The sequence below is a fragment of the Aquarana catesbeiana genome, linkage group LG11 (assembly GCF_042186555.1).
Source record: "Aquarana catesbeiana isolate 2022-GZ linkage group LG11, ASM4218655v1, whole genome shotgun sequence".
In the NCBI taxonomy this organism is placed as follows: Eukaryota; Metazoa; Chordata; class Amphibia; order Anura; family Ranidae; genus Aquarana; species Aquarana catesbeiana.
Window position 1 is genome coordinate 98321762 of NC_133334.1, and position 13034 is coordinate 98334795.

Consider the following 13034-nt stretch of genomic DNA (forward strand, 5'->3'; position numbering starts at 1 on the left):
AATTAATTACAGTTGTGCTCATAAGTTTACATACCCTAGCAGAATTTATGATTTTTAGAGAATATGAATAACACAAAAACTTTTCTTTCACTCATGGTTAGTGTTTGACTGAAGTCATTTATTATCAATCAACTATGTTTACTCTTTTTAAACCATAATCATAACAGAAACTACCCAAATGATCCTGATCAAAAGTTTACATACCTCAGTTCTTAATACTGTGTATTGCCCCTTTAACACCAATGACAGCTTGAAGTCTTTTGTGGTATTTGTGGATGAGGCTCTTTATCTTCTCAGATGCCCATTCCTCTTGGCAAAAAGCCTCCAGTTCATGTAAATTCTTGGGCTGTCTTGCATGAACTTCACGTTTGAGATCTCCCCAGAGTGGCTCAATGATATTGAGGTCAGGAGACTGAGATGGATACTCCAGAACCTTCACTTTATTCTGCTGTAGCCAATGACAGGTTGACTTGGCTTTGTGTTTTAGATCATTGTTATGTTGGAATGTCCAAGTACGTCCCATGCACAGCTTCCTGGCTGATGAATGTAAATGTTCCTCCAGTATTTTTTGATAACATACTGCATTCATCTTGCCATCAATTTTGACCAAATATCCTGTGCCTTTGTAGCTCACACATCCCCAAAACATCAGTGATCCACCTCCGTGTTTCACAGTAGGAATGGTGTACTTTTCATCATAGGCCTTGTTGAGTCCTCTCCGAATGTAGTGTTTATGGTTGTGGCCAAAAAGCTAAATTTTGGTCTCATCACCCCAAATGACTTTGTGCCAGAAGGTTTGAGGCTTGTCCCTGTGCTGTTTGGTGTATTGTAAGTGGGATACTTTGTGGCATTTGCATAGTAATGGCTTTCTTCTGGCAACTCGACCATGCAGCACATCTTTCTTCAAGTGCCTCCTTATTGTGCATCTTGAAAAAGCCACACCACATGTTTTCCGAGAGTCCTGTATTATACCTAAAGTTATTTGTGGGTTTTTCTTTGCATCCTGAACAATTTTCCTGGCAGTTGTGGCTGAAATTTTAGTTGGTCTACCTGACCGTGGTTTGGTTTCAACAGAACCCCTCATTTTCCACTTCTTGATTAGCGTTTGAACACTGCTGATTGGCATTCTCAATTCCTTGGATATCTTTTTATATCCCTTTCCTGTTTTATACAGGTCAACTACCCTTTCCCGCAGATCCTTTGACAATTCTTTTGCTTTCTCCATGACTCAGAATCCAGAAACATCAGTGCAGCACTGGATGAAAGATGCAAGGGTCTGTCAGGAGTCCAGAAACTCATTGACCTTTTATACACACACACTAATTATAAGAAAACAGATCACAGGTGAGGATGGTTAACTTTAATAGCCATTCAAACCCCTTTGTATCAACTTGTGTGCATGTTATCAGGCCAAAATCACCAAGGTATGTAAACTTTTGATTGTGGTCATTTGGGTAGTTTCTGTTGTCATTATGATTTAAAAAGAATAAACACAGTTGATTGATAATGAATGGCTTCAGCCAAACACTAACCATGAGTGAAAGAAATGTTTTTGTGTTATCATTCATATTTTCTGAAAAATGGCCAAGAAATCATAAATTCTGCCAGGGTATGTAAACTTATAAGCACAACTGTATGAATAGTATTTGTAATATGCAGCAAGAAAGGGTTAATGTACTTTCACTGGTCATCGATGCATTAGTTACCAGTGGCAGTTAAATAACCCCATTGTGTTGCATTAGTGGTGCCAGTGTCAGTGTTAAATAACCCCTTTATGCTGCTGCTTGAAGGGGTTTATAAAACACTAACATTGGTACCACTAACGCAGCACAATGGGGTTCATTAATTGCCACTGGTAACTAATGCATCAGTGACCAGTGAAAGTACATTAACCCCCTTATCGCTGCATATTACAGATACCATTCATAATTAACCACTTGCCAACCTGCTGCAGTACATATACTGCGACGGGGCGGCAGCTACAGGCACCGCGACGTACCCATATATGTTTTGGGCACATGCCGGGGGGGTGCAGCTTGCCAACTGTGCCCTGGGCACGAGATGACCATGTCCCGGCAATGGTGAGGGCAAAGACGAGTCTGTCTGTCGCTGCACCGAGAAGTACAGGATCTGGCGGAAAAGTTCTATCCTCCTCTCTGCTGCCGACTGCTGAGGTAAGTTGGGAGCAAAGATGAGGGGGGGGGGTGCTGCATTTACAGGAGAGGCTTGCAGTCCTTGTATTTGACAATTTGACACAGCAAGTAAGTGATGTGGAAAAATCACTTTCTACAAGGGGCCAGTATCCAAGAAAGTGCTCACATTGTCAAGTGCATTTGCTTTGAGTTTAAAGTGGTGTAAACTCAGAAGGTTTTTTTTTATCTTAACGCCTTCCTAATACTTACCTGAGCCCCCTCTAGATCCAGTGATGTTGCAGGAGTGTCCCCGCTGCCCGAGACTCTCTCTCCTCATTGGCTCCTGATGTCAATCAAATTCAGTGAGCCAATGGGGAGAAAGAGGGAGTGGAGCCATGGCGCTACTCTGTGTATGAATGGACACAGGAAGCTGCAGCTCGGGTGCCCCCATAGCAAGCTGCTTGCTGTGAGGGCTCTCGTCAAAAGGGAGGGGCCAGGAGCGCTGAAGAGGAGAACCAGGCTGCTCTGTGCAAGACCACTGCACAAAGCAGGTAAGTATGACAAGTTTGTTATTTTTAACCAAAACAAGACAAGACTTTACAATTACTTTAAATTGAATTTGCAGCTAGATGGATGCATGCATTATGGATCACTGTTGGGTCACTGTTGTCATCACAGATTACAGATTAACAATCATATTCTTAACTTGCATGTGCAAATTGTGTTGTCTGCTGCAGCTAAATTCACAACAGAGTTAAACAGCAAGCTAGGATGCAAGGCAAAACATCCCCTTGGACTTTCTGACTGTCTACACTGCAAGGGTCTCAAACTGGCGGCCCTCCAGCTGTTGCAAAACTTCAAGTCCCATGAGGCATTTCAAGGCTGACAGTTACAAGCATGACTCCATCAGGCAGAGGCATGATGGGACTTGTAGTTCTGCAACAGCTGGAGGGCCACCAGTTTGACACCCCTGGTACAGTATATGTATCTGCTGGGGAAGGTGGAGTCACACTGTTGGTTTATCTTAAAGCGTAAGTAAACCCATAGATTTAACAGTTTCAAAAAACAGTTACATTTCCAGCACATGCCGGGAATGTAACTGTCACATTGGTTGTGCTCTCAACCAAACTGTCAAACCATTCAATGGCTGGTGTCATAACTGATCACATGTGCAGTATCATGGCAGTTGAAGATTAAATAGAGGCCAAGATGGCAGATTCCTTGGCTGAAAACGATAGGTCAGTTTACTTCCACTTTAAGGAAGACAATTGTTGTCTGCTACAAAACATTTAACACATCCAATGGTCCTGTTGTTATTCACTTTTCAATCATCTGACATAGTATATGGCCTGGAGCTGAGTGAAACTAGGATGAGGGCCAGCATGACTGGGGCCTGCAGAAGAGGCAGAGTATTAGTGGGGGATTTTGATATGATGCAGGCTGCTTGGCAGATCGAAGAGTTCAAGGCAGCGGGTGTGTCCTGTAGTGGGTAGAGAGGAGGGGAGGTGGAAAAGTACAATAGCAAAGTTGTTTATAAACTGACTATATACTGCATATGCATTATGCCTGTCTAAGCAGCAGGTGGCGCTGTAGTATTATAGTGTATAGTTATGTTATCTATGATATAACAGGATGTTTGTCTATCCTCTCTCTGTGTACTTGGATGCTCCTTGTTCCTGTGTTCATGTTTTTCCATTCTGTAAAGACGTGCATTGGTATTTTTCCAAGAGAGTAAAGCCGTATTACTGCATAAAACAAGCTGCCAGCATGATTTCAATACTCTGCTAACAGGGGTATCGTGTCACAGCTCAGTCAGAGCTTATCACAGCATCAGACCATTTTCTCCCACCCACCCTCCCTTGTTTGTTTTGGTTTGGGGGGAGCCTCCTACTTTCTCAAGGTGCTGGGGTATTTGTAGTGGGTTTTTGGGTTTTATGTTGTTAGCTTGCCATTCAATTGCTTGGTCCTTTTATTTTCTTGTCATAGCAGCAGGCAGGGGGTCTATTGGGTATTTTAAGGTGGTGCTGTTTAAATATCTGTGGAAAATTGTGGGTTGAGCCCATCTGAGGTATGGGTGTCCCATCCTAACCATGGAAAATTGTGGGTTGAGCCCATCTGAGGTATGGGTGTCCCTTCCTAACTGTGGAAAATTGTGGGTTGAGTCCATCTGAGGTATGTGTGTCCCATCCTAACCATGGAAAATTGTGGGTTGAGCCCATCTGAGGTATGTGTGTCCTATCCTAACCATGGAAAATTGTGGGTTGAGCCCATCTGAGGTATGTGTGTCCCATCCTAACCATGGAAAATTGTGGGTTGAGCCCATCTGAGGTATGTGTGTCCCATCCTAACCATGGAAAATTGTGGGTTGAGCCCATCTGAGGTATGGGTGTCCCTTCCTAGCAATACGGTGGTAACATTGGGGTATTAATTAGGTTGTATCTGGTAGTACATAAGTGGTTAATTGTCCCTGAGCTGATGTAGTTGCAGCTGGGGGCCTTTGACTGGGTGGCAGATACAACTGGTTAATCGTGAGTATATAGGCCTTCAAAGACCTTATAGGAGGCATAAGCTGAGGTTGATTTATTTGTTATGCATTGACTGTATTACATGCATTAAACTTGTTTTCTTGTGAATGTTGTATTTAATTGTTTGTAATAAAGGCTGCTATGGCCATTCCACTCCAAATAAAATGTGTCATCTTGTCATTTTGGAAGGGGGATTGGTGAAGTGTTTAACCAGTTGCTGACCAGCCGTCGTCATTATACTGAGGCAGGTCGTCAGGATCCCACGAGCCCTCGTAGCTATACGTCGGCTCCTTTAAGTGGGATAGCAGGGGCGCACACAGGCGCCCGCTGCACTACGGGGGTGCCGATGCTTGTGGCCTATGGTCGCGATGACCGCTGGCCATGAGCGATCGCGGGCATGAGAGGCAGAACAGGGATGTGTGTGTATAAACACACACATCCCTGTTCTATGAGGAGAGGAGTGACAGATCGTGAGTTCCTAATAGCTAGGAACAACGATCTGTCATCCCCTCTAGTCAGTCTCCTCCCCCTACAGTTAGAACACACACACAGGGAACACATTTAACCCCTTGATCGCCCCCTAGTGTCAACCCCTTCCCTGCCAGTGACATTTATACAGTAATCAGTGCATTTTTTATAACACCGATCGCTATATAATTGTCAATCGACCCAAAAATGTGTCAAAAGTGTCCGATGTGTCCGCCGCAATACCGCAGTCTCAATAAAAATCGCATATCGCCGCCATTACTAGTAAAAAAAAATAAATAATAATAAAAATGCCACAAATCTATCCCCTATTTTGTAGACGCTATAACTTTTGCGCAAACCAATCAATATACACTTTTTGCGATTTTTATTACCAAAAATATGTAGAAGAATACATATCGGCCTAAACTACGAAAAAAAGCTTTTTTTAAAAAAAAATTGGGGATGTTTATTATAGCAAAAAGTACAAAATATCGTGTTTTTCAAAATTGTTGCTCTTTTTTTGTTTATAGCACAAAAAATAAAAACCACAGAGATGATCAAATACCACCAAAAGAAAGCTCTATTTGTGGGAAAAAAAAGACATAAATTTTGTTTGGGTGCAGCATCGCACGACTGCGCAATTGTTAGTTAAAGCGACGCAGTGCTGTATCACAAAAATTGCTCTGGTCACAAAGGGGGTAAATCCTTAGATAGATAATCAGAGCCTCTGCATTCTGCAGGTCCCTCAGTCATGTCTGATAAAGTGCATTGACACCCAGAGACATGAGAATTTCTGGAATTGTCAAATCGGTATCAAACATCTCATGTCTATGGGTTCCTTTACAGAGTCTTATTTTGTTTGACTTGTAGGAATTTTCCCCAGCCTCATATAACATTCTTGTACATAAGCTTGATACAATATTATATAGGGGTATTACCGCATGATAAGTAAGAGGGCTTTCCAAGCTGTGGCACTCAGTGAAAGGTCCAGTTTCAGATGTAAGAAGACCGCACCAATGCATTGCATATTTTTCTGCAGAATACAATTTTTTTTGATTGCACATGAGAAAAAAAAGCATGATATACAACATGTTCACATTGCTTTCATGTTTAGTTCACCTTACATACCCTTTTCCACGCTGAGTGAACATGGGTCCTCATAGCTGTTTTTGATATTCGGACAGGTGGCTAAAGTCTTCCAGGTATTAACAAAAGCTGCAGCAGTACCTTCAATGACTCCGCTCAGAGCTTTAAAGTCATCACTTTGGATTTTGTTGTAGTTTCCGCATAGACCTTTAACATATAATGATATTATTAAAGATGTTTTCATAATGCTATAGTATGCTAAACAGTCAACATGGGGTCCCCCACGCCATTTTTTTTTCTCAAATTTTTCTATTGACGGCAATGGGTTTCATTCAGCTGTTAGCAGTGAAGTCCGCTGACAACTGATGACTCATCCGTTGTTAAGGACACGGCAGCTGGCTTCCTGTCCTGCTCTTCAACAACTGCCAGCTGTTCACTGTGCACTTGCTGGTTGAACATCCCGCCGACCACCCCGAAAATGTGGGTGTTCGCTGAACGGGGGTGTTCGGCTCAAACTTATGCTCATCCCAAACTGCTTGCCCAACACTAATTATAAGGTCCCTTTCACATGGACAGACTGATTGGGTTGGCCTGCCAGTTTTTTTTTAGGCAGACCCAATAAGATAAACTCTTTGCCCTCTATGGAGCAGCGGATGTAAATGGACATTTGTCGGTTTAAGGGCCATACACAGTATACGAAAATCGGAAGTAAACTTTCGTTAGTATGGTGCTTTCGACAGGGGATTCCGTTTTTTTGTCAGACAAAAGCTGGATGTGCAGACTATAAAATTTTTGTCGGATTTGAACTCAACGTCCGATTTTTGTTTAATTAGTGCGGTTTTCGTACGAAAAAAATCATAAGAGCAGGACTACGTATGCTCAAAAACGAAAGAATACATAAAAAACTGTTCAACACTTTATGTCACTTCTGATGTTGTATTCTGTCGTACGAAAATTTTTGCATGGTGAGTAACCTCTTAACTTTCGACATGAGACTAGCATGCAACAAAAAATGGACGAATGGTCGTCCGAAAATCTGATTGTGTGTACGAGGCTTTACACCCGCTGACATCCAATCTGATCCTATCTGCTAAAAAAAAACAGATGGGGGATCAATTTCGCATACGTCTGGCATATCGGATGACAGACAGATGTAAATGGACAGGTGGTCCGTTTACATCCGACCACTCATAGAGGAAAGCAGGCTGTGTCCTGTCATCCGCCTGCTCAGTGGGAATCAGCGAACAGAACCGGAGTCCGCCCGTGTGAAAGAGCCCTAACTACCATAGTTGTAACATCTTGAGCCTTCATTGGTGAGAATACAAATTTCAGTCTATGGCCTCATACTCACAGGTCATCTGAAAAAGCCCCTCTGAACAACAGAACTGTTGGCAGGAGAATGTGTCATAAAAAATGTGCTAAAATCTGCAGAATGCACACACATTTATATGCTTTTATGTGCATCTAGTGTTTGAGCGTAAATGCATTTTACTGGCTATAATATTAATTTATTCTATCCATTGGAATGTATTTCGGCACATACGTTTTATGAGCCTATCATTTATTCACATTAGTGTGTTTTTTTTCTGCTAAAACGCTTTTCTTAAGAATGCATGTTTTTTTTTTTTTTTTCCTGCCTGTAAATGCTTCTTTTGCAATATGCCTGTAAATGCCTATCTGTGCATGGACTCAGGAAACTTACACAGAGGAGCTTTTACAGACTGAAAAAACAAACAAACATGCAATGGCTGTATAAATAGCGTTTTTTAAAGCGGAATTCCACCCAAAAGTGGATCTTCCACTTATACGCCCCCCTCCCCCTCTGGTGCCACATTTGCCCCCTTAACCGCTTCAGCCCCGGAAGATTTTACCCCCTTCCTGACCAGAGCACTTTTTGCGATAGTTTTAACTGACAATTGCGCTGTCGTGCAACGTTGCACCCAAACAAAATTTACGTCCGCACAAATAGAGCTTTCTTTTGGTAGTATTTGATCACCTCTGCGGTTTTTATTGTTTGCACTATAAACAAAAAAAGAGCGCCAATTTTGAAAAAAAAGCAATATTTTTTTACTTTTTGCTATAATAAATATCCCCCAAAAATATATATATATAAAAAAAAAAATTGCAATAAGCGTATATTGATTGGTTTGCGCAAAAGTTATAGCGTCTACAAAATAGGGGATAGTTTTATGGCATTTTTATTATTAAATTTTTTTTTTATTAGTAATGGCAACGATCTGTGATTTTTATCATGACTGCGGCATTATGGCGTACACATCGGACAATTTTGACACTATTTTGGGACCACTGTCATTTATACAGCGACCAGTGCTATAAAAATGCACTGATTACTGTGTAAATGACACTGACAGAGAAGGGGTTAAACACTAGAGGGCGATCAAGGGGTTAAGTGTGTCCTAGGAAGTGACTGTGAGGGGGATGGGCTACCACTGACATGACAGAGATCACTGCTCCCAATGACAGGGAGTGGTGATCTCTGTCGTGTCACAAGGCAGAATGGGGAAATGCCCTGTTTACATAGGCATCTCCCCGTTCTGCAGCTCCGTGACACGATCGCTGGGAGACCGGCGGACATTGAGTCCGCAGGTCCCACGGGCATGGTCATGCTGTACACGGCGGCACGCGTGCCCGCTAGCCCCGCCAGTTAAGGGGGATGTACAGACATACAGGTACGGCCATTTGCCCACCGCTGCCATTGTGCCGACCTATATCAGCGTGCAGCGGTCGGCAAGTGGTTAAGAAGGGAGGGGGGAATGGGGACCTGTTTTTAACAGGTCCTCTTTCCCACTTCCGAAGACGGGGCCGCGTTGGGGCCTGTACAAATACATTCTATATGAGCGGTTTTTTTCTGCCAAAAACACTGGCGTTTTTTTTCCAGTGTGCATGGACCTTTAATGTACCAGTACCCAGCCAGTGAAATATCAATTTAAGTGTAAGAATATCTTACCACAAGTCTGATGTTCATAAGAAGAATCCAAATCAACATAAACCTGCATTACTGGTACACACTGAACCATGACAGACATTCCAACCGTTTTAATGTTCAGATAAAATGATGTAGGCTGAGAAATTGTCAAATTGGCTGTGAAAGAAAACATATTGTTAGTCAGAAATGCAATACTGGCTCTCCTCTGCAAGGTTATTAAGACATGGGGTTATTGTTATTTGACTGTAGCCCAAATGATATTGAATAATTTGCTTAAAGAGACCCTCTCATCGAATACAGCAAGCTTTCAGGATGCCTTAGATCAAGCCTGAGGCTCTATTCACACCTAAGCGTATCGATCTACTGGCGTTTTATTTTTAAGCTTTTTTGCAGCTTTTTACAGGCTTTTTTAAAGCATTTTAAAAGCGTATTACAAGCGTTTTACAGCTTCAGGCATTTTTGTTTAGCCAATAGAAAGCACTAGGGGGAGGAAATGAAATTAGGGTTGGAGAGCTGCTATTTGAGCAGAAAACATTTGTAAAACACTTATAAAATGTTCATAAAACGCTCGTAAAACACTCACACACACAGTAAGTTTCTATTGAAGTCTATGGAGCCAAAAACGCTTGTAATCTGTCAAAAAGAAGCTTGTGTACTTTTTTGAGCTTCAGGCCTTTTGCTCCAAGCGACAGAACGCTCAGATGTGAACAGGGGCCATTAAAATAAATAGGATTTGGTTTGATGAGCGTTTTAAATAGAAAATCACTCAGGTGTGAACGGGGGCCTTATACATTTGTATAATTGTAAGAAGCTTGATGAAGGGATCCAAGGATTATACTGTATCTTTAATAACTTTTTAGCAAATAAAAGAGATCATTTAAATTCCAAAGCTTCTCTTATTAAATGTTTTTTATTCACTTTCAATATGTCTTTGAACTTTGTAGCAAATTTTACATATTCAGGAAGAATTATTCCCTAGCACAACTTCCTTCATCCTTGCACATCGTAGTCCTCTTCTTTTCTTGAATTAGCAAATTATCGTCAATGCTGGCCAGACAACTAGCAGGTTTTGAGAGGGATAAAACACCCCCCTGGAAAGTTACCTAATTTCCTCCTCCTTCTCCTCACAGCCAGCACCCCAAACCTCTGCCTTATTGTCCTCCTGTGCTTTTTGCTGCCTCTGTGGGGGTAGAGGTAGTAGGAAAAGTATCCTGCTATCCCTGGGAAAGCAGGAAGTCCTCCCTTTTCCTTCTCCTGCTTTGCCTCCAGTGACCAGTCTATTACACCATGCAGTGTGTGCTCCAGCAGGAACACCAGCAGCATTGTGTCACTAATCCCCGCCTCATTACCTATGATATGACAAACAGTTACACAATGACAGGAAGCTCAGTGAACTACCTAGACTCAGCTCAACAGCGCCCTCATAGTTCATTAGGAGCTACAAGCTGACAGTTGCAAAGGCTATCGGTACTTGTAGTTTTCACATTCACAGATTTCTATGAATAAATGACGCCATTTTTTGTGTGGTTTGTACTTGGCTATGGGAGTTTTTCTTTAAGCATGATCTGTAATACTGCCTGATAGGCTCTACCTCGGTTCAACTAAGCTATTCAGCAAGTACTACTTATACCTGGACATGTGCTCCCCTTGCAATATGTGATGTAAGTGTGGCCTACTCAATATTAAGTATGTAATGGCCTTGCATTTATAAATAATATTGATCCTTGCTGTATATTTTCATTGGCAGCTACATCTTGGATGCATTCAGTGTTTGCCCCCTCTCGCTCACTGGAGCGCTGGGCTGTAGAGGGGGCGGGAGCCACCAGCTCAGGCTCTCAGTGGCATGCTGAGAGGCTGAGCCGGGTGTTGGTCCAGGCATGTGGGCAGATGCCGTCCATATGGTCGCGATCTTTCACGAGCCTGGACCAGCTCTGTAAAGTCAGCCGACAGCAGACTTCAGCTGTCTGCTGAAAATGGGTCACAGGAGTGCAGAACAAACTGCACTCCTGTGATCCACAGGAGAAGTACAGCTAAACTTGGCTGTACTTCTCCTTTAAGCCCCTGGGTTTTTTTTCCCTTCTTCCTTTTCTAGTGTTGTCTGAGTTGGGGATCATTTAATATTTACAGACGTGTCCATACGTACCAACTGAAACAGGCAGTTGAATGGTCATCCAATTAAGATAGGCGGCACAATTTTCTTTAATATTCACTACCTGCAAATAAGACATTCAGGCATCAAAACGTTTTCTGGTTTCAGAAGAGTGCTTTTTGCAAAGTATTCGTAAAAAAAAAAAAACAGTTTTTAGGGCTCATTCACACTAGGATCAGTCACCTGCTTTTTTCCCCATGGAAAATTAGGTAACTGCAATATTATGAAACATATTTACATAAAACCGCACCCCACTGTATGGTCTTCCATGTCATTGCACAGCAAATGTAGTGTATGACTGAAGTGTTTATATGCTTCATCATGAAAAAAAAGAAAGCAGTGCTGTGACAGACCTAGCCGGGAGAGAGACTTTTGGAGGGGACTGTATGCTAGGCTCCTCCCGATCGATCGGGGGCCCTTGCATTTGGGGGAACAGTGCTCTTTGTGAGCTGTATGCCTGGGGACCCTTGAGGTGGTATTACTGTGGATTCGGGTCCTGGTCCCCCAGGACACACAGACTCTGGGGACACTGGATTTGCCATATTGGAATAGTGGCTGATTCATAATGCTGGGACAGATACTGTTAGGAGATGCTGATGTAAATTCCAGCACCTGTCTGTCTGTTGTCTGCTAAAATGTGTATTGTAAATAAGTCTATAGTATGGGATCTAAGAGTCATTAGATCCCCATTGTTGTTTGTGTTAATTAACTCTGCTATTGTGTGAAGAAGAGTCTATGTTGATTGAGATAATGTTGATTGGATTTTTTGAACTACAAGTCGGCCAGTCTGGCCTAAAGGTCATGTCTGAGTCATCTAGGCTGTCTAAAGGGATTAGTTAATTAGCTCATGTTAATTAGGTTAATTAGGTTAATTAGGTTACAGCTGTATTGTTAGAGTAATATGAGCAGGAGGTCTGCACCTCCACTTTTAGTGTATAAAAGCCTGTATTTTGCAATAAAGGAGATTCCTGGTTGAACTTACATACAGCCTGCCTTTTGTTTGTTCTGAGCTATCACAACTGGGTTAGAACGGCACATAGCTGTAATTCTAATCCCGGAGCATTGGATGACCGAGCAATCAGATGGTGCGATCTGCAATCTGATGCTATAGCTGCAGAGGAGTGTCGGGAGAGTAGAACCGAGCGAGCAAGGGGCTCGTTACAAGTGCGATGCGATAAATTGCCCATCACACCTCCCCCTGCCGCACAGCTCTGCAGTCCAAAATGTTGTGTGGGCAGCAGCGGTTTGGGCCACAGAGCAGTGTGAACAGACCCTAATGCCCCGTACACACAGTCGGACATTGATCGGACATTCCAAAAACAAAATCCTAGGATTTTTTCAGACGGACGTTGGCTCAAACTTGTCTTGCATACACACGCTCACACAAAGTTGTCGGAAAATCCGATCATCCTGAATGCGGTGACATAAAACACGTACGTCGGGACTATAAACGTGGCAGTAGCCAATAGCTTTCATCTCTTTATTTATTCTGAGCATGCGTGGCACTTTGTCCGTCGGATTTGTGTACACGATCGGAAATTCCGACAACGGATTTTGTTGTCGGAAAATTTTATAGCCTGCTCTCAAACTCTGTGTGTCCGAAAATCCAATGGAAAATGTGTGATGGAGCCTACACACGGTTGGAATTTCCAAGGTCCTATCACACATTTTCCGTCGGAAAATCTGACCGTGTGTACGGGGCATAAGAGTTAATGTACAAGTGAGGG

At 42.6% G+C, this 13034-nt stretch overlaps 1 protein-coding gene across 5 annotated transcripts in view; it reads right to left on the bottom strand.

The window, feature by feature from the left end:
• The window catches only part of LOC141112209 (mucin-5AC-like), a 251901-nt gene that overhangs the window by 122737 nt on the left and 116130 nt on the right, over window positions 1–13034 (bottom strand). For all 5 annotated transcript variants that reach the window (XM_073604809.1, XM_073604807.1, XM_073604808.1 and 2 more), the window contains 4 exons: window positions 11302–11371; window positions 9180–9314; window positions 6254–6418; window positions 6064–6158 (listed from right to left, as the gene is read on the bottom strand). In XM_073604809.1, coding sequence (XP_073460910.1) covers window positions 6064–6158; window positions 6254–6418; window positions 9180–9314; window positions 11302–11371 — 465 coding nt within the window. The remainder of the gene's footprint in view (window positions 1–6063; window positions 6159–6253; window positions 6419–9179; window positions 9315–11301; window positions 11372–13034) is intronic.